This window comes from Heterodontus francisci, chromosome 26 (genome assembly GCF_036365525.1).
Source record: "Heterodontus francisci isolate sHetFra1 chromosome 26, sHetFra1.hap1, whole genome shotgun sequence".
Taxonomy (NCBI): Eukaryota; Metazoa; Chordata; class Chondrichthyes; order Heterodontiformes; family Heterodontidae; genus Heterodontus; species Heterodontus francisci.
In genome coordinates, this window is record NC_090396.1 from 48,588,358 (window position 1) to 48,615,238 (window position 26,881).

The window sequence follows — 26,881 nt, forward strand, 5'->3', positions numbered from 1 at the left end:
AGTTAATTTTGTTGTTGTTTAAAGAAACCTAGTTTGGTGTGCTTTATTCTGGGGGACAAATAGAGTTTTTAATGTGGCTATCTTACATTACGTGGGAAACATTACTAATATGCTATGACCTGTGGAGTAGTGGGACCGAATTACATTACTCCTGCCTTGGTCATACCACATGTTTGACAAACCTGTTGGAATTTGAGGCTGTAACTAGCAGAATAGATAAAAAGGGAAGAACCAGTGGATGTGGTATATTTAGATTTTCAGAAGGTTTTTGATACAAGGTCCCACACAGGAGGTTAGTAAGCAAAATTAGAGCTCATGGGATTAGTGGCAATATAGTGGCATGGATTGAGAATTGATTAACAGACAGAAAACAGAGAGTAGGAATAAACAGGTCATTCTCAGGCTAGCAGGCTGTGACTAGTGGGGTACCGCAAAGATCAGTGCTTGGGCCCCAGCTATTCACAATATAGATCAATGATTTGGATGTGGGGACCAAAATGTAATATTTCCAAGTTTGCTGATGACACAAAACTAGGTGGGAATGTGAGTCGTGAGGAGTTTGCAAAGAGGCTTCAAAGGAATTTAGACAGGCTAAGTGAGTGGGCAACATGACAGATGGAATATAATGTGAAAAAATGTGAAGTTATCCACTTTCGTAGGAAAAACAGAAATGCAGAGTATTTCTTAAATGGAGAGAGATTGGGAAGTGCTGATGTCCAAAGGGACCTGGGTGTCCTTGTTCATAAGTCACTGAAAGCCAGCATGCAGGCGCAGCAAGCAATTAGGAAGGCAAACAGTATGTTGGATTTATTGCAAGAGGATTTGAGTTGAGGGGTAAAGAGGTCTTGCTGCAGGTGTACAGAGCCTTGGTGAGACCACACCTGGAGTACTGTGTACAGTTTTGGTCTCCTTATCCAAGGAAGGATATACTTGCCATAGAGGCAGTGCAACAAAGGCTCACCAGATTGATTCCTGGGATTGTCCTAAGAGGAGAGATTGAGGAGTCTGGGCCTATATTCTCTAGAGTTTCGAGGAATGAGAGGTGATCTCATTGAAAACTCTTACAGACCTCAACAGGGTTGATGCAGGAAGGATGTTTCCCCTGGCTGAGGGGCCTAGAACCAGGGGACACCGATTAATGAGTTAGCCTATCTAGGACTGAGATGAGGAGGAATTTCTTCACTCAGAGGGTGGTGAATCTGTGGAATTCTCTACCCCAGAGGGCTGTGGAGGCTCAATCATTGAGTATACTTAAGACTGAGATTGATAGATTTCTAGATATTAAAAATATCAAGGGATATGGGGGTAAGGCAGGAAAATTGTGTTGAGATAGAATATCAGCCATGATCTAGTTGAATGGCTGTGCAGACTTGGGGGGCTGAATGGCCGACTCCTGCTCCTATTTCATATGTTCCTATGACAAGAGAGCACTTAATGTGAGGCACAGATCCTTTAACGATACTCTCTAGGTATTCTCATTTTAGTTTAAAAGACTAGTTGGAGCTACTACAGTTACAAAATAGACCTATTATTAGGTATAATCCAAAAGCACAAGCTGATTTTGCTTTGTCACTTAAACATCTGAATAAGAAGCCGTGTTTCGGAAGAGAGTGACATCGTGGCACTGTACTGTTTTAATGCTTGCTCTTGAAAGTTGGTCTCTGTAGGTATGCTTGACTTCTCTACTGAATGGAAATCAACCACCAGACCAGTTCCCAACATTCACTTTACCAAAGCAGGTGGCCTTAAGTGAAGGATACATTGGAAACACTTTTATTAATATGCATTGATGCTTACAGTATTTAAAGCAACCAGCTTTAAAGAATTCATGTAAATGGCTGCATTCCCTGTCCCCACCATTATAAAAGTGGCAGTAGATACTGGACCAGTTTCAGTACACCACTTTAGGTACCGTATTCGTACGCAGGTTATGTTGTTAGGGCAGAGAGGGAGAAGAGTTTCTGTAGTGTTCAAGAGAATTCTCTGATCGAGGAAGGAGGCATTGCTCGATTTGGTTCTAGGGAATGGTGGGTCAAGTGGATCAACTGTCAGCCGGGGAACTTTTAGGGGACAATGATCATAGTATCATAAGGTTTAGGGTAGCCACAGAAAAGGATAAGGAAGAATCTAATGTAGCAATACATGATTGGAGCAGGGCCAATTTCAGTGGGTGAGAACAGATCTGTACCAGGTAAACTGGAATCTAAAATAAAAGCAAAATACTGCAGATGCTGGAAATCTGAAATAAAAACAAGAAATGCTGGAACCACTCGGCAGGTCTGGCAGCATCTGCGGAAAGAGAAGCAGAGTTAACGTTTTGTGTCAGCGACCCTTCATCGGAACTGGTCTTCGAATCCTCCTTGGATATAGGGGTAGTGCCAGAGGACTGGAGAATTGCCAATGTTACACCCTTTTTCAAAAAAAGGGTGCAAGGATAAACCTAGCAATTACAGACCAGTCAGTTTAATTTTAGTGATGGGAAAGCTTTGGGACAATAATCTGGGACAAAACTAAGAGTCACTTGGACAAGTGTGAATTGGGGGAAAGCCAGCACAGATTTGTTTAAAGCAAAATCATGTTTAATTTGATTGATTTGTTTTGATGAGGTAACAGATATGGTTGATGAGGGCAATGCGATTGATGCGGTGTACATAGACTCCAAAAGGCATTTAATAAAGTGCCACATAATAGACTTGCCAGCCAAGTTGAAGCCCATGGAATAAAACGGACAGTGGCAGTACGGGTGCAAAGTTGGCTGAGTGATGGGAAAGAGTAGTGGTAAATGATTGTTTTTCTGACTGGAGGAAGGTAGGCACAAGGGTTGCCCAAGGGTCTGTATTAGGACCACTGCTTTTCTTGATCTATATTAATGACCTAGTCTTGGGTGTGCAGGGCACAATTTCAAAACTGCAGATGACAAAACTTTGAAGTATTGTGAACTGTGGGGAGGATACTGATAGACTCCAAGAGGACATGGACATGCTGGTGCAATGTACAGACACATAGCAGATGAAATATAATGCAGAGAATTGTGAAGTGGTACATTTTGGTAGGAAGAATGAGGAGAGGCAATAGAAACTAAAGGGCACAATTCTAAAAGGGACTGGAGGAACAGAATGACATGGGTGCATATGTGCACAAATCATTGAAGGTGTCAGGGCAGATTGTGAAAGTGGTTAAAAAGTGTCATGTGGGATCCTGGGCTTTATAAATAGAGGCAGAGTACAAAAGCAAGGAAGTTATGAAGAACCTTTATAAAACACTAGTACAGCCTCAACTGGAGTATAGCATCCAATTCTCAGCAGCATGCTTTAGGAAGGACGTGAAGACATTAGAGAGATGATGCATAAAACATTTTGAGAAAGCTTCCAGGGATGAGGTACTTCAGTTACGTGGACAGATTGGAGAAGTTGGGACTGTTCTCCTTAGAGGAGAGGGTCAAGAGGAGATTTGATAGAAGTTCAAAATCATGAGGGTCCAAACAGAGTAAAGAGAGAAACTGTTCACACTGGTGGATGGGTCAAGAACCAGGGAGCACCAATTTAAGGGGAATGGCAAAAGAACTGAAAGCATCAGGAATGCACTGCCTGAAAGTGTGGTAGAGGCAGATACAACCGTAGCCTTCAAAAAGCAACTGGATAAGCACGTAGGGGGAAAAATTTTTTTGCAGAGCTATGGACTAGCCGAGTTGCTCTTGCAGAGAGCCGGCATGGAAACAACAGACTGAATGGTGTCCTTTTGTGCTGTAAACATTCTAATGATTCTACAGCAGACCATGGGTACTGTGTAGTAGGACAGTTTAAATTCGTACATATTTTTAGTTTGAAACTTGCAGGAAGAAGGTATCATTCAAATCCTTGTGGCAGTGATGTGCAAGAGCTCTCGATCACTACTGAAAATACTTAACACCACAATGCCTGACTATGTTTTATAGGAATAGTGGACAATCCAAGCATAAGCCCACTGTTACATAGATCATTGAAAGAGAATAAACACAAACTGTAAGATGCATGCAATAAAATATCTCTTACTGCGTGTGCAAACACTTTCTTGCACTTTGTCTCCCCTCTGCCAGAGGTGCCATCTTTCAGATGAGATATTAGACCAAAGCCCTGCCTGCTTGCTCAGAATGCAAAAGAAAAAAATCCCATAGCATTCTTCAGAGATGGGAATTCAATCAAAAGGAGTGACCAGTATTTATCCTTCAACTACCATTACTGAAACTAATTATCTGGCTACACATTGCTATTGTGTAAATTGGCTGTTGTAATGTAAGCAGATGTAGCAGTGATTACAATTTAAAATAAATTAATTGGTTGTGAAGCACTTTGGAACATGCTGAGGATGAGAAAGGCATCACAAAAGTCAAAGTTCCTTATTTTTTCTGGCTAATTTACAAGCACTTTTTTTTTTAAAACGATATACACACTTTTTTCCCCTGATCACCTTATGCCCTGCAGCAACTGTGGTGAAGGACGAGAAGCTTATCAAACAATAGCACTCTAAACAATAGCACAGGGGACTGCCAACTTTTTGTCCAACATAAAGAACCTCATGTCTGGACAGTGTTTGCCACAATGGCACATGGCTGAAATGGAATATGTGGGTGGGTGGGTGGGTGGGTGGGTGGATTGTCACAACGTGATTGAGCATAGTAACATTTGTATTTTGTTTCTGAAAACTGACAGCATCTTAGAACAGCAAAGTTAATTACAGGACGATAGGTGACCCAGCTATGCAATGGCATCACCAGTGACTTCTGCATATGGGTCCTGTCAACATGATGTCTCATGTCCTATTCTCAACCATATGGTCTGGAATAAATGCTTGATTTGAAGTATGTAACAGATTACTCCATTCAGATAGATTTGAATGTGAATTGAAGCATAAAAACAAAAACTGTTGTCATAACTAGATGGATAGGAACAGTGCCTCCAGCTAAGTCAGTCCTACACACTGAAACACTCTCCAAACTCCTCAGGCATGCAACTTTCTTGGTCACCTTCAAAAGCTTTGCCAAGGCCTTTGGTAACTTTTCCCAATTCAATCGTCAGCTACTGCTTAGCATTAGTTATATAATTGCAAGCCACATTTAACAAAAAAAACTTCATTTGGAATAGTTGAGAGACGTCCCCTTATGACCTCCGTCTGTTGTCTACTCAATGTACCTTCAAAAATAGCAATATTTACTGTCATTTTAATCTGAAATACGCTGAAAAGTGCTTAATTTAGTTTCATGCTGTATAGTAGGGCTTTGAGCGATTCCAATATACTGTTTCAGCTTGCTCCCAAAACGTTGTTGTGGTGGTAACATAGGGACTGAAATAAGTGGCTAATCCAAACCACCACCACGCAATTGTAAACGTATGAAGACAGAACGCAACTATGATTCAGTTCCAACCAACCCGATGACAATTTCGACTGTTTACTCGGATTTCTTCTCCTTCGCCCTCTTGGCAATTTCGTCTCCGATTGCCAAACTCCAGCAATTGCCTTTCCGGGTGTCCGTGACGAAGCCAACCCTAGCTTAAAATTCCGCAAAATAGACTACAGAACACACTGCCCCAACTCTTACCTGAAAGTAGGTGGGAGGGGAAAACAACTAGTTGGTGGTTAAAAAAAACGGCATTGGAAAAATTAAGAAATGCGGCTTAGCACTGCGGAGATTCGGCTCTTACATCACCTCTATATCTGGACAGGGGGCGGTAAACGACAAACTCCTGCACTTGCCTTAACTAACGAGTGACATCATGCTCACAAAAGTCCATCGGTTGCAATGCCTGGACTAATTTACCTATGTTACAGTATTGCACAGAAACCAAAATAAAGTTCCAAGACGATCAAGCTCACCTGGTTAATCAAGTCAGTAACCCTCAAAATCTGTAATCCCAACACTTAAAATGGCAAGAACTGCAATAATATCCCTATCGATCACTGTTCGATCTTTCGCGTTTCTAACACACTCCGCCGATCCGTTCCTTTACTTAATCGAGTTTTGTTTTAAAAAGGGTAGAGAAGCTGGGATCCCGACTCCTTAAACGGTTTTAAGTTGCCGCGCCTGAAGGGGCGATTCTCAAGATTTCTCCTCGGACTTACTGGAACAGATAGAACCGCAGAATCTTGGACTCTGACTGCGCCTTTGAAATAGTACACAACTCCAACTAGCATAGGTGGCGCAGTTTCAGCTAGTTCACCATCTCCTCCCCTTTAACTCACACACACACATCCACGTGGAAAACCGCACACCAGGTCACTTCATTCATGTAGATACTGCATAGGAAGTACAACGAGAGCTGTGTTAGAAAGCATATGTTAACAGGTCATAGAGTTATACAGCACAAAAACAGACCCTTCGGCTCATCGTGTCTGTACCAGACATCAAGCAACTAACTATTCTAATCCCATTTTCCAAAACTTGACTGGTAGCTTTGTATACTATTCATCTAAATACTTCTTAAATGTTGTAAGGGTTTCTGCCTCTAGCACCTCTTCAGGCAGTGCATTCCAGATCCCAACCACCTTCTGGGTGAACTTTTTTTCCCCTCAAATCCCCTCTAAACCCCCTGCCCCTCATCTTAAATCTACGCCCCCTGGTTATTGACACCTCTGCTCAGGGAAAAAGTTTCTTCCTATCTAACCTATCAATGCCCCTCAATTTTGTATACCTCAATCATGTCCCCCCTCAGCCTTCTCTGCTCTAAGGAAAACAACCCAAGCCTTTTCAGTCTTTCTTCATAACTGAAATGTTCCAGCCCAGGCAACATCCTTGTGAATCTCCTCTGCACCCACTCCCATGCAATCACATCCTGCCTATAGTGTGGTGCTCAGAACTGTAGACAGTACTCCAGCTGTGGCCTAACTAGGGTTTTATACAGCTCCAACATAACCTCCCTGCTTATATTCTGTGCCTCGGCTAATAAAGACAAGTATCCCATGCGCGTTCCTAACCAGCTTATCTACCTGTGCTGCTGCCTTCAGTGATCTATGGTCAAGTACACCAAGGTCCCTCTGACCCTCCGTACTTCCCAGGGTCCTACCATCCATTGTATATTCCCTTGCCAGTCCTCCAAAAAAATGCATCACCTCACACTTCATCAGGATTAAATTCCATTTGCCACTGCTCCGCCCATCTTACCAGCCCATCTACATCGTCTTGTAATCTAAGGCTTTCTTCCTCACTATTTACGACACCACCAATTTTCATGTCATCTGCGAAATTATATATACACAGAGAATGAAACAATAAGAAATTTCCAGATGTACAATTGGCAGTGCAGAAGTGAAACATAGATCAGATCAATCTCAGGTTGGATATCTTGGATCTTCTGAGTTAGCTAGGCCACTAAACTTAATATAAAAGTAAAATACTGCAAATGCTGGAAATCTGAAATAAAAACAAAGTGCTAGAAATACTCAGGTCAGGCAGCATCTGCGGAGAGAGAAGCAGAGTTAACGTTTCAGGTCACAGACCTCATCAGAACTGGCAACGGTTAGAAAAGAATTAGATTTTAAGTGAGGAGGGTGGAGAAAAAAAAAAGAGTTGGTGGGGAAGAGAACAAATGGGGTGTGTGATAGGGTAGAGGGCAGAAGAGATTAAATAATAATACTGTCATGGGACAAAGGAAAAGAGTGTGTTGTGGTGAAAGACAAAGCGTTAGTCCAGAATATTAATGGCAGAATAATAAGCAGCTCTTCTACATGAAAACCAGGCAAATGGTTAAAAAATAAAAATCAAAAAAATTAGAATATAAAAAAAAAGGCTGGTCATGCTCTGAAATTGTTAATCTCAAGGTTGAGTCCACAAAGCTGTAGAGTGCCTAATCAAAAGATCAGGTGCTGCTCCTCAAGCTTGCATTGATGTTCACTGGAACACTGTAGCAAGCCAAGGACAGAAATGTGGGCATGACAGCAGGGTAGGTGTGTTGAAATGGCAAACAACCAGAAGCTCGGGGTCATGCTTTCGGACTGAATGGAGGTGCCCTGCAAAGTGGTCACCCAATCTGCGTTTGGTCTCCCCCAACTTAGAGTTGACTGCATTGTGAGCAGAGAATACAGTATACTAAATTGAAGTAAGTACAAGTAAATTGCTGCTTCACCTGGAAGGAGTGTTTGGGGCCTTGGATGGTGAGGAGAGAGGAGGTAAAAGGGCAGGTATTACACCTCCTGCGATTGCATGGGAAGGGGATAAAGGTGCTGAGTAGGAGGAGGGTGTCGCAGAGGGAACAATCCCTTCGGAATACTGACACGGGGAAGGGAGGAGAAAGGGAAGACGTGTTTGGTGGTGGCATCACACTGGAGGTGGCTGAAAAGGCAGGTGGTGATCCTTTGGACATGGAAGCTTGTGCGGTGGAAAGCGAGGACAAGGGGAACCCTGTCCATGGTTCTGGGAGGGAAGGGGTGAGGGGAGAAGTATGGGAAATAGGCCAGACACAGTTGAGGGCCCTGTCAACCACAGCGGAGGGGCAATCCTCGGTAGAGGAAAAAAAGATATGTTGTGGAAGGTTGCATCATCAGAACAGATGCGTTGGAGACTGAGAAACTGGGAGAATGGGTGGAGTCCTTACAAGAAACAGGGTATGAAGAAGTGCAGTCAAAGTAGTCATGGGGGTCAGCTGGTTTATAATGATTAGTAGACAGAGAAGTTGAGGAAGGGAAAGGAAGTGTCGGAGATAGACCACACAAAGGTGAGAAGGATGGAAATTGGAAGCAAAGTTGACGAAATTTTCCAGTTTGGGACGAGAGCAGGAAGCGGCACCGATACAGTCATCAATGTACTGGAAAAAGAGGTGAGGGTGGGGGCCTGAGTAGGACTGGAACAAGGAATGTCCGGATATCCCACAAAAAGACAAGCATAACTAGGACCCAAGCGGGTACCCATATTTTATACCTTTATTTGAAGGAAGTGAACGAACAACTTCTCCTTCAACTCCAAAGTAAGAACAAGTTCAGCCAGCCAGAGGAGGGTGGTGGTGGATGGGAACTGGTTGGGTCTCTGTTCACTAAACTTACTTATCCACAACCATCTTGAGGATAGCAAGTCCATCCATCCCAAAAGAACTTTAAAGTCTCCACCATGTCCCAATCGCAGCACCAATAACTGCTATTGACAACAAGGCAGTATTTCAACAGAAATAAAAACAAAGTGCTGGAAATACTCAGCAGGTGTAGCAACATCTGTGGAGAGAGGAAAATAGAATTAACATTTCAGGTCTGTGACCTTTCAGCAGAACGGGCAAAGGTTAGAAATGTAATAGGCTTTGAGCAAGTGAAAGTGAGTTGTGGGGGGGGGTGGGGGGTGAGAGAAGAACCACCAAAGGGAAGGTGTGTGATAGGGCAGAGGGCCAGAGAGATTAAATGACAAAAGATATCATGGAGCAAGTTGCAGTAAAAGACAAAAGCATTAGTCCAGAGAGTGTTAATGGCAGAATAATGAGCAGCTCAATCCAAAAGTACAAACATGAAAAACAAGTTTAAGACAGGCACATGGTTAAAAAATAAGCTACAAAAAGCCAGTCATGCTCTGAAATTGTTGAATTCAACATTGAATCCAGAAGGCTGTAGAGTGCCTAATCGAAAGATGAGATGCTGTTCCTTGAGCCTACGTTGAGGTTCACTGGAACACTGCAGCAGGCCAATGACAGAAATGTGGGAATAAGAGCAGGGTGGTGCATTAAAATGGCAAGCAACTGGAAGCTCAGGGTCATGCTTGCAGACTGAGCGGGTCACCCAATCTGCGTTTGGTCTCCCCAATGTAGAGGTGACCGCACTGTGAGCAGTGAATACAGGATACTAAATTGAAAGTACAAGTAAATATTTTATATATTTATTTTTAAATATGTGCCTGTCTTAAACTTGTTTTTCATGTTTGTGCGTTTGGACTGAGCTGCTTATTATTCTGCCATTTATACTCTCTGGACTCATGCTTTGTCTTTTACTACAACTGTTCGCACTCTCTTTGCCTTTATTCCAGGACATCTTTGTCATTTAATCTCTCCTGCCCTTGCTCTGCCCTACTACACACCTTCCCTTTTGTTCTCTCCCCACCCCTTTCACTAGCTCAAAGCTGATTACATTTCTAACCTTTGCCAGATCTGCTGAAAGGTCACAGACCTGAAGTGTCAACCCTGCTTCTCTCTCCACAGATGCTGCCAGACCTGCTGGGCATTTCCAGCACTTTGTTTTTATTTCAGATTTCCAGCATCCACAGTATTTAGCTTTTATTTTAGTATTTCAACAGTGTGTGGCACCAAGGAGCCCCAGTAAAACTGAAGTCGGTGGGAATCCAAGGACACATCTCTCATGATTGGAGTCACACTAAGCACAAAGGAAGATTGTTGCAGGCCAATCATTTCAGCCAGAGAGCATCACTCTGCAGGAGTTTCTCATAGTAGTGTCTTAGGCCCAATCTATACCTATAAGGGTGAAGCAACTGACATCTACCGACCACCCAATAGTGGGAGGGAGGTGGAAGAAAAAATGTCAACAAATTAGGGAATTGAGCAACAAAAAAAATCATGGGGGATTTCAACTACCCCAGATATTAATTGGACAGAAGAGGTAGGTAAAAGCAGATAATGGCAGTATCTAGCCTAATCTTAGTTTGTTCAGTTTGCATACCCACTGTTTTTTTTTCATGTTTGTACTTGTGGCTGTTCAATTTTCAGTCCATTAACACCCTATCTGTACTAATGCTTCATCTTTCAACACACCATTAATATATTGTTTGCCTTTGCTCCACAACCTTCTATTCCGTGACCTTGTCCTATTTACACCTTCTTTGTCATCTCTTGCCCCACCCCCGCTTTACTTGCTTATAACCTTTTACATTTCTAACATTTGCTAGTTCTGAAGAAGGGCCACTGACGTGAAACGTTAAGTCTGCGACTCTCTCCACAGATGCTGCCAGACCTGCTGAGTAGTTCCAGCATTTCATGTTTTTATTTCAGATTTCCATCGTCCGCAGTATTTTGCTTTTATTTTACTGCCCCCTTCAATGATTTATGCACACACACACCCAGGTCCCTCTGCTCCTGCACTCCATTTAGAATTGTACCCTGTATTTTCTATTATCTGTCTCCTACCAAAATGAATCATTTCACACTTCTCTGTATTAAATTTCATCCGCCACTTGTTCACCCATTTCACCAACCTGTCTACGTCCTCTTGAAGTTCTACACTATCCTCCTCACAATTCACACTACTTCTAAGTTTTGCAAATTCTGAAATTCATCCATCCATAAGAGCAAGGGTCCTAACACCGACTCCTGGGGAACTCCACTATAAATCTTCCTCCACTCTGAAAAACATTCATTAACCATGCAAAAAGATTAAGAGATAGCATCAGTATTACTGCACATTTAATAATTTGTTAGAAAAAAAATTGTGCAAGAGGTCTGGCAGATAACTAACATAATTCCTATATTTGAGGACAGAACATGCCCAGGGAATTATAGACCAGTTAGCTGATCAGTGGTAGAAAAAAAAGGAATCCCCAAGATGTCGAAAAAACCTTTGAAAAGGAAAACTATAATATTGAATAGTCAGCATAGATTTCAAAAAGGGAAAATCTTGCTTGACCAAACTTATTGAATTTTTTTGAGGTGAGAGTGAGTAGAAAATGATAATGCAATAGATGCAATTTATCTAGATTTTTAAAAAACTTCAATAAAAAGTGCCACATAACAGACTAAATTAATAAGGTCAGAGAATGCACAGTCAGGGGACAAGTGACAAAATGGATTGCTAGCTGGCTTAAAGACAGAGTGGGAGTAAAGGGTAGTTACTCAGAGTGGCACAAGGTAGTAAGTGGTATTCCACAAGGATCAGTGCTGGGACCACTGCTGTTCACAATTTACATGAATGATTTGGACTTTGGAATCAAAAAACAATTTCTAAATTTGCAGATGACACCAAATTTGTGGGGGATGCAGTAGTCAATATAGGAGGAAGACTGCAACAAACTACAGGAGGACATTAATACATTTGCAGAATGGGTAAATAATTGGAAATGAATTCAACACAGATAAATGTGACATAGTACATTTTGCGAGGAAGAATAAGATTACTTATTACTTGGAAGCTAAGAATCTAGGTAGGATAGAGCAACAAAAGGGATCTGGGAGTACAAATACACCAATCACTGGAAGTTACACAAGTTAGCAAGGCCATAAAAAAGAAAAACAAGCACTGGTGTTTATTTTTAAGAGGGATAGAAAAGTAGGGAAGTTAATGCTGAACCTTGGTTAGACCATAGTGTGCAGTTCTGGTTACCATATTATAGAAACGATATAGAGACATTGGAAAGGATACAGAGAAAATTTATAAGGATGTTACCAGAAATGCATGGGTATACACAGTGGCGCAGTGGTTAGCACCGCAGCCTCACAGTTCCAGCGTCCCAGGTTCAATTCTGGGTACTGCCTGTGTGGAGTTTGCAAGTTCTCCCTGTGTCTGCGTGGGTTTTCTCCGGGTGCTCCGGTTTCCTCCCACAAGCCAAAAGACTTGCAGGTTGGTACGTAAATTGGCCATTATAAATTGCCCCTAGTAGAGGTAGGTGGTAGAGAAATATAGGGACAGGTGGGGATGTGGTAGGAATATGGGATTAGCGTAGGATTAGTATAAATGGGTGGTTGATGGTCGGCACAGACTCGGTGGGCCGAAGGGCCTGTTTCAGTGCTGTATCTCTAAAACTAAAACTAAAAACATAGCAGTAGCGCTCTACCAAATTCATGGCTGTAGAAAATGAGTCATGGACCAAGAAATTTTGAGTTCTCTGTGAAATCAGCCATTTTATGAGCTTCACACATTTTACTGATTGACACAAGGTTCAACTCACCGACTGGTAGATGAGTGAGGGCTTCCATTGCAGCTCTCAAGTGGCAACATACCACTGGAAAAATGATTACCCAAAGCTGCGGGTATTCATTTAACGTAATGTGCAAAATAGCAGTTGCTTGCCAAATGCAAATAAACCATGACAGGACTACCTACCGAAACTTCTTGCTACACATTGTGAGGAGATGAATTCTTAGAATAACACGCGAGTCTTTTGCAATTATCTGTGATGAGTCCACTGAATAGCAAGATAATTATGTGTTGCATGTTTTGTTTGATTTTTACATGTTAAAGGCCGAAGGTGTACAATCAATCAGCAAAGCTAACTGTGCTCACAGACTGCGTCTACTTAGAAGCTGTTAATTACACCAGTTTCCCAAGCAATTAAAACAGTTTCAAAATATGGTGCAGATTTCAACAAAATATCTGCTTTCATCACTGACAATGCAACTTGCAGGCAGTGAAGAGAAAGACAGTTGCAGGTTGCTCCATGCCCACATTCAACCACTGACTTCACGGAGTAAAGAATGTAACCTGTTTACAGTCAGCTTTTTACAATAGTTTTGAGTATACAATAAATGCTATTTGAAACCAGAAATCTCCCATGCCTTTTTTGTTTTAAACAGATCATTTATCATGTGTTGCAACACAATGAAATTTATGATTTAAATGTGAAATCGTGAAATTCACATTTCTTAAAATGAAGTAACTGCGCAATTTGTAAAATTTGACCATGAATTTGGTAGGGACGTACATATCAGCAAAGGATGAACAGGCTGGGTTACATTTCTCTCGACAAAAGTAGGCTGAGGGGGGTGACCCAATAGAGGTCTTCAAAATTATGAAAGAGTATGAGAGAGATGTCCCCACCTGTAGGGAAGAGCATAACTGGAGGCCATCAATATAAGATAGTCACCAAGAAATCCAACAGAGAGTTCAGAAGGAACGTTACCCAAAAAGTGGCGAGAATGTGGAACTTGCTGCCACAACGAGTGGTTGAAGCGAATAGTATGGATACATTTGAGGGGAAACGAAAGCAGCATGAGAAAGAAGGGAATAGGAGGATTATGATGATAGATTTAGATGAGGTAGGATGGGAGGAGGCTTGAGTGAAGCATAAATGCTGGCAGGGACTGGTTGGGCTGAATGGCCTAATTCTGTGCTGTATACATTAGGTAGTGACCTTTCCTCCATCATAAAGTCATATGTGGAGCCGTTTACTGATGATAGCACAATGTTCAGCTCCATTGAGACAGTCCTGACAGGACAAAAATCACAAATGTGGCAGTCCTCTCAAAAGGTAGAGCTCCAAGTGCACTGGCACTAACCAAACAGAGGAGGCTTCAGTGGATCGGACACTTCCACAGGATGGAAGATAGTCACACACCCAATGACCCTCCTTATTGCGAGGTAGCCAGGGCCAGACAACCAGTGGGGTACCCAAAGCTCTGCTTCAAAAGCTACATGCATGCGTGACATGAAGGCCCTAGATGATAACTATCACACCTGGGAGTTACTAGCTGGCGAAAGAAGGAAATGGCGACACATCCTGTGGAGTGGCATGCACTAACAACGACCAGTAGCTACAACAGCTTGGGAGCTGGCATCAATGCCGAAAACAACTACTCATGTCACTTGTAGCAGAACCTGCCTCTCAAGGATTGGCCTTCACAGCCAAAAGTGCATCAAGAGAATACACCCCACTAAATGGATTGTTTGCTGCATGTCCATCATCTTTCAGATGGAAGGATGCCAAAAACAGCTCCATTGGTAATTCCTCAGAAAAATAATCTAGTCCATGCCCGCATGCAGTGAGACTTTGACAACACCCAGACTTGGTCTAATAGCAAGTAGCATTTGTGCCATTTGTTGAAATCTGCACCGTATCTTGAAACTGTTTTGATTGCTTGGGAAACTGGCGTAATTAACAGCTTCTAAGTAGATGCCGTCTGTGAGCACAGTTAGCTTTGCCGATTGTACATCTTCGGCCTTTAACAGATGTAAAAAACAAAACATGCAACAAATAAGTGCCAGGTAATGACCATCTCCAAGAGAAGAAAGCCGAACCACCTCCCTTGACATTTAATGGTATTAAGATCACCACATCCCACACCATCAACATTCTAGGACACTAGTGGTTAGAACCAGAACTGGAACAGCCACAGGTCAGAGGCTAGATATTCTGTGGCAGGGTGACCCACCACCTGCAAGCCCCTCTAACCAAGTATTAGGAGTGTGCTGGAATACTTTCCACTTGCCTAGATGGACAGCATGTACTAGCTGTAGGATGCATGCAATACTAAAACTTCTTTGGCAGCACCTCCCAAACTGGCGACCTTCATCACCCAGAAGGTCAAAGGGCAGCAGGCACCTGGGAACTTTCAAGCTCCCCCATCCAAGCTACACACCAGCCTGACTTGGACGTCCATTGCTGTTCCTGTATGGTCACCAAGTCGAAGGGCTGGATTTTGAACCCCTAGAGGGGCCAGAAACAGAGGGAGGGCAAATGCTAAAAATTGTGACTCTTTCCCACATTGTGCAGACTTCTTACCCCCATTTGAGCCTGATAGCAGGGTTCAGAAGCCCACAACCCTGCCAAAAAGAAAAAGATTGCACACCCATTGTTTGCTATATTAACCGAACTCTACAAAGTCTCCATTCCTTTACCTCACTTCAAGGCTGAAAAGGCCAAATTTGTCTGCTGTTTCTTCATAACTGTCATTTAATGCTCAGAGCCAATCTTGATGCTGGAATCTTTGCCGTATGTCTTAGTAACCAGAGCTGGACATAGTATTCATAGTCTGGTTGAATCAGACCACTTACTGTTTTTGCACTAGTTCATCTGATGCACATCTTCAACTGTACTCTGTTTTGACCTTAGTCCAGCATTCTATTTGATTTGCTGATTGTTGCTCAGTAGTGATTTGACATATTAAGTGTCTAGTAAATGAATATCAGAGTCTTTCAACTTCACCCTCATTTCAGCATTATTCATCAATTATGTCTCTCACCCAGTTTTCTTCCTGTATGCAATATACAAACTTGTCTGTATTAAGCTTCATCTACCATTGTTCTACTCACTGTTAATCAAACTCATTTTCTAAGCCCTTAGCTGTCTCCTCAGTTTGCTATTGTCTGCAAGTCTATGTCCTGATGGGATATAGTTCCACAGGCTCCATTACCTTCTGGTACCTTTCCTAAGTCGTCTTTTTTATGCAGAAGCCTAGACAGCAAGTCTTGGCAAGTGGTTTGATTCTTGTTGGCATCATTGCTGAGTGAGACTATTTTTGAAACTTACCACTTAACCTTGAAGCTCATCACATTTTGAAAGTGCTTCATGATTTCAAGCAGCAAATCCAGTTCTCAAAACTACCAAGATCGCTGGATTGGATCTAGAATGGAAACTGTGGCTGCTTCCACCTCACCCACCACCTCCCCACAGTTCAGGGGCAGAGATGCCAACTAATACCCCCACTGAGAGCAGCTAAATCAATTTGGCATCTTCTAGTCTGCAAAGATTAGTACTCCACCAGTCAGCTGCCATTTCATGAAGCTACTCCCATGAACTACTAACTGCAGCCCGACATCTAAACAATGGACATTCTTGCCCCCTGTAATACACTAGATATGTGGAGTTCTGGCCATTTACACATGTTTCAGCATTGTTACTTGGAACACAAACCTCGGTTGATATTTAACTTTGCATTCAATGGGAAGATTAAATTAAAACCCCAGGTTGATATTATAAAACCTCACCTGTGAACTGGTCTTTAAGTTACACATGGGCAATAAAAGCTGGCTTTGCCAGCAATGCTCACCCCATCGAGTTAAAAAAAAAGGGCACTTAGAAAAATTCAAGTTAGTCAGGCAGAGTCAACATGGTTTTGTGAAAGAGAAATCATGTTTAACCAATTTATTGGAGTTCTTAGAAGTAGTAATATGTGCTGTGGATAAAGGGAAACCATTGGATGTGCTGTACCTAGATGTCTAGAAGGCGTTTGATAAGATGCCACATCAAAAGGTTATTGCAGAAAATAAAAGCTCATGGTGTAGAGGGTAACATATTGACATGGATAGATTGACTAGCTAACAGGAAACAGTAGGCATAAATGGGTCATTTTCTGGTTGGCAAGATGCAACAAGTGGCGTGCCTCAACTTTTTACAATTGAAATAAATGGCTTGGATGAAGGGACCGAAGGTATGGTTGCTAAATGTGCTGATGGACACAAAGATAGGTAGGAAAGTAAGTTGTGAAGACATAAGGAGGCTACAAAAGGGATATAGATAGGCTAAGTGAGTGGGCAAAGATGTGGGAAAATGTGAAATTGTCCATTTTGGCAAGAATAGAAAAGCATATTATCTAAATGGTGAGATTGCAGAGCTCTGAGATGCAGATGGATTTGGGTGTCCTAATGCATGAATTGCAAAAGATTAGGATGCAGGTTCGGCAAGTAATTAGGAAAGCTATTAGAAAGTTATCATTTATCGAGAGGGGAATTGAACACAAAAGTAGGGAGGTTATGCTTCAGCCATACAGGGCATTGGCGAGACCACATCTGGAGTATTGTGTACAGTACTGGTGTCCTTATTTAAGGAAGGATGCAGATGCACAGAAAACAGTTCAGAGAAGGTTTACTAGACTAATACCTGGAATGGGTGGGCTGTCTTATGAGTAAAGGTTGGGCAGGCTAGACTTGTACCCGCTGGAGTTTAGAAGAGTAAGAGGTGACTTGTTTGAAACATGAGGTGAGTCTTGACAGGGTGGATGTGAAAAGTATGTTTCCCTTATGGGGAAATCTAGAACTACAGGTCACTATTTAAAAATAAGGGGGTGGCCCATTTAAGACAGAGATGAGATGAAATATTTTTCTCTCAGGAGGGTTGAGTGTCTTTGGAACTCTCTTCCACAAATAGCAGTGGAAGCAGAGTCTTTAAACATTTAAGGCAGGAGGTAGATAGATTCTTGATAAGCAAGGGGGTGGAAGGCTATCGGGGGTAGGTGGGAATGTGGAATCAAGGTTACAATCAGATCAGCCATGATCTTATTGAACAGCAGAGCAGGCTCGAGGGGCCGAGTGACCTACTCCTAATTCGTACATCTGTAGATGTCATCATGGTTACCTTTATGTAAACCAGAGTCCTGTTATCTATTGTGTATGGAAAGTGGCTGCCTGCAATGAATTTGGCCTAACCATCAGCCTCAAGAAAATGAACATGGGACAGGACGTCAGAAATGCTCCATCTATCAATATCGGCGATCACACTCTGTAAGTGGTTCAAGAGTTCACCTACCTAGGGCTCAACTATCACCAGTAACCTGTCTCTCGATGCAGAATTAAACAAGCGCATGGGAAAGGCTTCCTCTGCTATGTCCAGACTGGCCAAGGGAGTGTGGGAAAATAGCGCACTGACACAGAACACAAAAGGCCCAAGTGCATCAAGCCTGTGTCCTCAGTACCTTGCTGTACGGCAGCGAGGCCTGGACAACGTATGTCAGCCAAGAGTGACGTCTCAATTCATTCCATCTTCGCTGCCTCCGGAGAATCCTTGGCATCAGGTGGCAGGACCGTATCTCCAACATAGAAGTCCTCGAGGAGGCCAACATCCCCAGCATATACACCCTACTAAGCCAGCGGCGCCCGAGATGGCTTGGCCATGTGAGCCGCATGGAAGATGGCAGGATCCCCAAGGACACATTGTACAGCGAGCTCGTCACTGGTACCAGACCCACCGGCGTCCATGGCTCCGCTCTAAAGACGTCTGCAAACGTGACTTGAAGTCCTGTGACATTGATCACAAGTCGTGGGAGTCAGTTGCCAGCGATTGCCAGCGATCGCCAGAGCTGGCAGGCAACCATAAAAGGCGGGGCGAAAGCGTGGCGAGTCGGAGAGACTTAGCTGTTGGCAGGAAAAAAGACAGAAGCGCAAGGAGAGAGCCAACTGTGTAACAGCCCTGACAATCAATTTTATCTGCAGCACCTGTGGAAGAGTGTCACTCTGGTATTGGCCTTCATAGCCACTCCAGGCGCTGCTCCACAAACCACTGACCACCTCTAGGCGCTTACCCCTTGTCTCTCGAGACAAGGAGGCTAAAGAGAAGAGATGGAAAGTATCTAAAAACATGTTACAGCTATTTAAACAAAGGTAAATGCTAGTAATCAACAGTGGATTCAATTGTTTTTGTAACTCATTACATGTATCCATAACTTTCTTTTTATTCTAACCTCAATATTGACTGAGCCATCATGCTAGCAAGTACTTCACAACTCTTGACCCAATAACAGAATGGCAAAGCACAGGCTGTAAACCTCAGGCACTGTAACTCTCAATCACTTCGGCAACACTCAGGACAACAGATGACCACTACAATCCCAAGCAGTTGTTATGCATATTTACCTGTATAATTAAAAGTCTTGCACACATCAGTGACAACACACATTATAAATAAGATGGCTTTAAGGTTCCGGCTCATCTATCACTCGGCATCAGATAAGCAGTTGGATAGGACAATAGCAGTTGTGAAGTTGAGGGTAATGAGAAAACCACATACCCGACTGTCATTAGCATAATATAGAAACTCATCCTCTGCTGACAGATAAAATTGTGGAGCAGAAGGAGCCAATAATACAACATCAAATCATTTGGGAGCTGCTGTTACCTGAAGAGTCGTTGCAGATGTGTTGACCATGTTCAGACAAGAACAACTTACGTTTATCTTGCATTTTCATTGTAACAAGACATCCCAAGGCGCATTATAATGCAAACTTAGACACCGAGTCACATAAGGTGATATGAAGGTAGTTGGCCAAAAGCTTGGTAAAAGTAGTACCCGCTTGTAGGAAGAAAGAGGGGTAGAGAGTCATAGAGGCTGAGGCAAGGAATTCCAGAGCTTAGAACCTAGGCAGCTGAAGGTATGGCACTGATGGTGGGGCAATTAAAATCAGGGATGCTCAAGAGGCTAGAATTAGATGAGTGCACATATATCTCTGGATTGAGGGGCTGGAGGAGATTACAGAGATAGGGAGGGGTGAAACCAGGGAGGAATTTGAAAATAAGGATGAGAACTTTAAAATCAAGACATTGCTTGACCAGCAGCCAATATATGTCAGCGCGCACAAAGGGGATAGGTGAATGGAACCTGGTGTGAGTAAAGACACAGGCAGCAGAGTTTTGGATGACAAGATTACAGAGGTAGAATGGGAGAGGCCAGCCCTGAATGGTAGAGGACTGAATGGTTAACCATATCAAAGGCCAAAGAGTCTACAGACGAGGAATAAAAGTCTCAAAAGGATCAATGTTTCCTGGGCAGTGCCAAAGCTATGGAAAAGACAGAAATCTAACTGAAAAGAATTCAGGTGAGAAACAAACAGCAAGGTCAAAGTGAACGAGTATTGGGAATCAAAGCCCATGTGCACTAAAACCCCAACCACCAGATTGAGAACATGCAGCTGGAAAGTGGGAGCTGCACTTCAACTTGTTAGGAATGAGGATGTCATAAGAGGCAGTTGGTAGCAGATCATCTGAGCTGGCAATATTGTGGTGACTGGGAGTGAATTGGGTGCTCCTGAAGGAGGTTTTGCCTCCCCAAGGACAGAGTGATTACAGGAATGCAGGGACGGTTAAATGTTGAGAGATTGAGGAGGTTAGTGATCAGGTTGGAACCAGCTGGACCTCATCGTCACAAGGTGAGCCTCTATAAACAGTGTCCAAATCACACACAGCTTCCACAGTGTGGACTGCGACACCGACCATTCCCTGGTGTGCAAAGTTGGACTCAAACCAAAGAAGATACATCACTCCAAGCAGGAGGGCCACCCGCACATCAACATTAACAGAATTTCTTATCCACGGCTGTTACGTAAGTTTCTAAATTCACTTGAAAAATCCCTTCAAAACACTCTTGCAGGGAATGCAGAGACCAAGTGGGCCCACATCAGAGATGCCACCTATGACTCAGCAATGACCACCTTTGGCAAACGTGAGCAGAAAGCAGACTGGTTTCAATCTCACTTTGAAGAGCTGGAACCTGTCATAGCCACGGAGCACACTGCACTGTTGAACTACAAGAAAGCCCCCAGCGAGTTAACATCCGTAGCACTTAAAGTAGCCAGAAGCGCTGCACAAAGAACAGCCAGGCGCTGCGCAAATGACGACTGGCAACACCTATGCAGTCGTGTTCAGCTGGTCTCCGACACCAGAAACATCAGAGGAATGTATGATGGCAATGAGAGCGCTTTTGGGTCAATCAAGATGATCGCCCCCCTCAAGTCTAAATCAGGGGAAATGATCACTGACCAACACAAGCAAATGGACCGCTGGGTGGAGCACTACCTAGAACTGTACTCCAGAGAAAATGTTGTCACTGAGACCGCCCTCAATGCAGCCCAGTCTCTGCCAGTCATGGATGAGCTGGTCGAACAGCCAACAAAATCGGAACTCAGCGATGCCATTGATTCTCTAGCCAGTGGAAAAGCCCCTGGAAAGGACAGCATTACCCCTGAAATAATCAAGAGTGCCAAGCCTGTTATACTTTCAGTACTCCATGAACTGCTTTGCCTGTGCTGGGATGAGGGAGCAGTACCACAGGACATGCGCGATGCCAGTATCATCACCCTCCAAGAACAAGGGTGACCGCGGTGACTGCAACAACTACCGTGGAATCTCCCTGCTCAGCATAGTGAGGAAAGTCTTCGCTCGAGTCGTTTTAAACAGACTCCAGAAGCTGGCTGAGCACGTCTACCCTGAGGCACAGTGCGGCCTTCGAGCAGAGATCCACCATTGACATGCTGTTCTCCTTCACCAGCTACAGGAGAAATGCCACGGACAGATGTCCCTCTACGTTGCTTTCATAGATCTCACCAAAGCTTTTGGCCTCGTCAGCAGACGTGGTCTCTTCAGACTACTAGCAAAGATCGGATGTCCACCAAAGCTACTAAGTATCACCTCATTCCATGACAATATGAAAGGCATAATTCAGCATAGTGGTGCCTCATCAGACCCCTTTTCTATCCTGAGTGGCGTGAAACAGGGCTGTGTTCTCACACCTACACCGTTTGGGATCTTCTCCCTTCTGCTCTCACATGCACTCAAGTCTTCAGAAGAAGGAATTTTCCTCCACACAAGATCAGATGGTAGGTTGTTCAACCTTGCCCGTCTTAGAGCAAAGACCAAAGTACGGAAGGTCCTCATCAGGGAACTCCTCTTCGTTGACGATGCTGCATTAACATCCCATACAGAAGAGTGTCTGCAGAGACTCAATTGACAGAATTGCGGCTGCCTGCAACGAATTTGGTTTAACCATCAGCCTCAAGAAAACGATCATGGGACAGGACGTCAGAAATGCTCCATCCATGAATATCGGCGACCATGCTCTGGAAGTGGTTCAAGAGTTCACCTGCCTAGGCTCAACTAGCACCAATAACCTGTCTCTCGATGCAGAAATCAACAAGCGCATGGGAAAGGCGTCCACTGCTATGTCCAGACTGGCCAAGAAGGTGTGGGAAAATGGCGCACTGACACGGCACACAAAAGTCCGAGTGTTTCAAGCTTGTGTCCTCAGTACCTTGCTCTATTGCAGCGAGGCCTGGACAACATATGTCAACCAAGGGCAACGTCTTAACTCATTCCATCTTCATTGCCTCCGAAGAATCCTTGGCATCAGGTGGCAGGACCGTATCTCCAAAGCAGAAGTCCTTGAGGCGGCCAACATCCCCAGCATATACACCCTACTGAGCCAGCTGTGCTTGAGATGGCTTGGCCATGTGAGCCGCATGCAAGATGGCAGGATCCCCAAGGACACATTGTACACCGAGCTCTTCACTGGTATCAGACCCACCGGTCATCCATGTCTCCGTTTTAAAGACGTCTGCAAACGCGACATGAGGTCCTGTAACAGCGACCACAAGTCGTGGGAGTCAGTTGCCAGTGATCGCCAGAGCTGGCGGACAGCCATAAAGGCGGGGGCTAAAGAGCGGCGAGTGGAAGAGTCTTAGCAGTTGGCAAGAAAGAAAAGACAGAAGCACAAGGGGAGAGTCAACTGTGTAACAGCCCCGACAACCAATTTTATCTGCAGCACCTGTGGAAGAGTCTGTCACTCTAGAATTGGCCTTTATAGCCACTACAGGCGCTGCTCCACAAACCACCTCTAGGTGCTTACCCATTGTCTCTCGAGACTAGGGGGCCAAAAGAAGAAGGAAGAAGAAGAGAGTGATCAGGACTTCAGAGATGGCAACACCAACAGAATGGTCATGATTGTGAGGGATGGAGTTTATGCTCAAAAAGGTTAATTTACTTGGGGGTGGGGGAGAAAAGGGACAAGAAAATATAGGAAATTTAGGTAAAGACTGAAGTTACTCAGAATGAAGAGTCATTTAGTGTTTACCTGGAAAACATGGCCTGCCTGATGCTGGGATATGGGGGTCTGCTTTAATGCAGTTTCAGCTTGTGTGAAGGGAATCTGCCATAGAGTTCCTCAAATTCATTTATTTTCTTGCATGGCTAAACTACAGAAGGGGGAAGGATGAGAAAATCACAACTTAATTGCCTGTCCTTTTGATTCTTTCCTGTTTATTAAACATTTTAGGCCTCAAAGCAAGTGTTTGGAGCAGAAGCTGATATTTCATGCTCCTTGGTTGGCTTGCATGCTTCATTCAACATTCTCTCAATGATCAGGAAGTTGGCCATTTAACAGTATTGTGCAAAGAAAAGGAGGTTTTATCCAAATCAGGTAGAAATATGAACTGAAAATGTACTTTGAGTGCAAGGGACATGAATTGAAAATAAAAAACACCAACCGAGTTGAAAAGGTAGGCTGAGGACTTTAAAAGTAACACCAGATATCTCGTGGAGAAGTTCATGACACAGCTTACGCAGAACTTTGTTATTTTTCCTAAACTCAAAATACAACATCCTAGGCACTCCACTTCCTGACAAAAATTAAGCCTCATTGCACCCACCACCTACTTTTAAGTTTTTCCTTTCTGTAGGACGCAAGTACTATCAAACTTTTTTTTAAAATCCTTCTAATTCTCCCTGCAATCTGCATACTTTTAAAACCATGGTACCACTTTGAATTCTCATTTTCTCTCCTATCCTTTTCAACCTTGATACGGTAACATTACTGGCCTTGGACCTTTACCAAAGTTTTTCTCATTAAAGTGGAACAACGGTGTTAGAAGTTTTTGTGCATCATAATTTACATGCCGTAACACAAGCTCGATTTCCAGGGTTGAAGGTGGTATAATTTGCAAATGCACTCATGAAAGTGGTAAAAATTAAATCAATTAAACACCAGTCTGAAGTTTGTTCCAGCTAGTCAAACAGATCATGAGGAAACAGGCGAGGAAAGAAAGAGGATCTCAAAGATTTCCTTTTCACAAATCTACAGTTCACATCTGCCAACTGGCACACATTGGAGGTTAAATAAAGCAACTGTAAAATAAACCTCAGTATTGAAAACAGCTTGCAACCGGTGCAACAAATACCACCCCAGATTATCAATAACATACATTAAAAATTCCAGTTGCATGCCACCCACAAAAGAAACAGAAAGCAGAGGGGAAAATAAAATTTTACTCTAAATGTAACCCAAAAACGGGGCATAAAAATCAACTGTTCCTATATAGTTGTCAGAGTGGCCACTTTAATTCTTGGCAGAAAACCCACTTTTCAGTGGTACAAAAATATGCAATCTACTGCTCCAGTTGCCGATCTACACAGTTAGATGTCAGCTTAGGCAGCTATGGGTATCTGAACTCATGGGTGCAAAGGCAGGGAAGGAAGTGGGAGAGAACCAAGCTAGACAGTGTCCATGGCAATTCTTTAACCAGTACTAGGAACTGCAGGCATATTTGGATTGAATGGGGACCTGCAGACAACTCAAGGTTCTACACACATGAATAAGGGATACTTGGGTGCGTGAAAAGCTGCCATCACTCACAAAATCATACTTAGCAGCACATGACAGTTTACATACAATTACATGGAGATTGCAACAGAGAAACTGGCCTTAAAGCCAAACCAGTCTGCACTTGTGTTTATCCCCCATGTGGTCAATCATTCTAATCCCTTTGTCCCCTTCTTACAATCCTTAAAATCAACTCAGGTCGTGCATTCTACAGCCTCTAAAAGAAAACTCTCCTGCTCGGAGAAAATGAGAAATTAAAAAATAATCGTCAACAGTGGGCAGAATTCTACATATTTATATGGTTAAACATTTACTAGTCACAAGTGATGATGCAACGATCATGCATTTACAAAAAGGGAGCCTGAGTTACATTTGTCTGTGCAGATTAAAGCAGATAAGTCGCTTCACGAATCTGTACGCCTATAATGCACGGAATAAATTCAAAACACTTGGCTTGGACAGACTGGATGCATTATCTTGTCTAGCTTCCCTAAAGTTCCATTTTGGGATGTTATCCTGCCCTGTCTCCTAACTGGAGGGGAAAGAAGCAAACGGAAGGATTCCCGTTCCTGATGGCTGGCAGGTGCCTATCAGGGGAAGGAAGGTTTCTTCTGGACGCGCGACAGGGTTTCAGCCCAGTTCACTTCGCAATCATGGTCCAAAGTGGCCACACGGGCAGGGCTTCAGAACGGTATCTTGGACCGTCAATTAGAGTTGCAGGAGGGGATAGGATTCCAAGGCAGCCCTCGCCACGGGCGAGGGACCTGCCGGGCTGGGTGTGACCAGGCGGCTCGCGCCGGGGCAAACGGCCGTTAACGGTCGCCGCTCGCGGCCGCAACGTTCCAGATCCCGGAGCAATTCAAACGCCCGGCCCGAATGCTGTGAGGATGCCTCCGTGAGAGAAAAAAAGACAAAAGATCAAAACTCGCACAGAAGCAAAATAAAGGCGGTCGGTACTCGACCAGAGTAGAAAATGCTGGACGGTATAAAGCAGCAGCAACGGTGAACGCCCCTGCACAACAGGATCAATGACAATAGCATCGATACACGTTAAACTACCGGAATCGCTCCACCTGTACGTACCTCCCAACTGATTCTAAACACCTCCACCGCTTATTTTGTCACCCCCCTCTAATTCTTTTTTGTTATTACTCCTTTTACGTTTACTCATTGTATGGAATCGCTCCTGGGAGGGGGAGGGGGAGTCACACACCGTCCAATCCCCGTCTGAAACGTCATTGAACACGTCATTCCAACCGAAAGACCAATCAACTGCTTCCAAAGGATCACCATCTCATCACCGGCATCATTCAAAAAATTGCAGCACTCCTGGGAGGGCAGAGGAATAGACTGTTATTTACTGCAGCGAGGAATGCTAGCCTTGATATTAACCCTTAGTTATCTGGAACCGGGGTGGGGGGAGAGGAGAGAATGTGTTCTGATGAAAGGTTACAGACCTGAAACGTTAACTCTGTTTCTCTCTCCACAGATGCTGCGAGGCCTGCTCAACGTTTCCTGTTTGTTTTATAAAAAAAGAGAATCAGCATTGACCGACAGTGTGCTGAGTCAGCAGGGCAAGCTGACAATGTCTTTTGCATTCAGGATGGCTTTCAATCCTCTCCGATGGGTCCCTTCCTCCCTTGAGGTGCTGCTAGCAACCTTGCAGAACCTCACTCAAATATACATAAATCAGGCGAGCCCAGACATTGTCGGTGCAAAATTTGGATGGGGTAGAGCCCATGGCCTTGGAGACCCAAAATGGTGCTCGCTGCACGTGCACACACCTCTGGTGCAAATTGTGCCAGATGCCAAATTGCTGAGCGCATTAGTGTCTGCCCAGAAGTACACAGAGTAGATTTCCACTGCCCACTGCCTTCTGAGAGTTTGTCTGGAGGGCCTCTATCCAACAGCCCCTCTCCTCTGTGAATAAGGCACATCTCTCCTCCTCTGCATGTGCTCGACCAAGGCCTCCAGTGCCGTGTCAGCAAACCTTGGAGCCCACTCTCCCCATGTTCTGCCATTATTATGCCTTTTTCTGCATCAGACTTACAGCACCTGTGGATTACATCCCCTACTCCTCTGACCACAATCCTACCCTTGTGACTTTCTCCTTGCAGATACCCAAGAGCTGCAATAAAAGCA

General features: G+C 43.7%; 2 protein-coding genes across 5 annotated transcripts in view; both read right to left on the bottom strand.

Annotated features, from left to right (window-relative positions):
• Window positions 1–6,183, bottom strand: part of rpl38 (ribosomal protein L38) — a 54,115-nt gene extending 47,932 nt beyond the window's left edge. Inside the window, exon 1 of the mRNA XM_068058189.1 lies at window positions 6,097–6,183. Coding sequence (XP_067914290.1) covers window positions 6,097–6,168 — 72 coding nt within the window. The 5' untranslated portion in view covers window positions 6,169–6,183. The remainder of the gene's footprint in view (window positions 1–6,096) is intronic.
• The window catches only part of LOC137384321 (cdc42 effector protein 4-like), a 45,304-nt gene extending 19,345 nt beyond the window's left edge, over window positions 1–25,959 (bottom strand). Inside the window, exon 1 of one of the 4 annotated variants that reach the window (XM_068058184.1) lies at window positions 25,823–25,959. The gene's annotated coding sequence lies outside the window, so the exon portion shown is untranslated. The other 3 variants (XM_068058186.1, XM_068058185.1, XM_068058187.1) reach the window with 3 other exon arrangements.
• Between the last annotated feature and the right edge of the window lie 922 nt (window positions 25,960–26,881).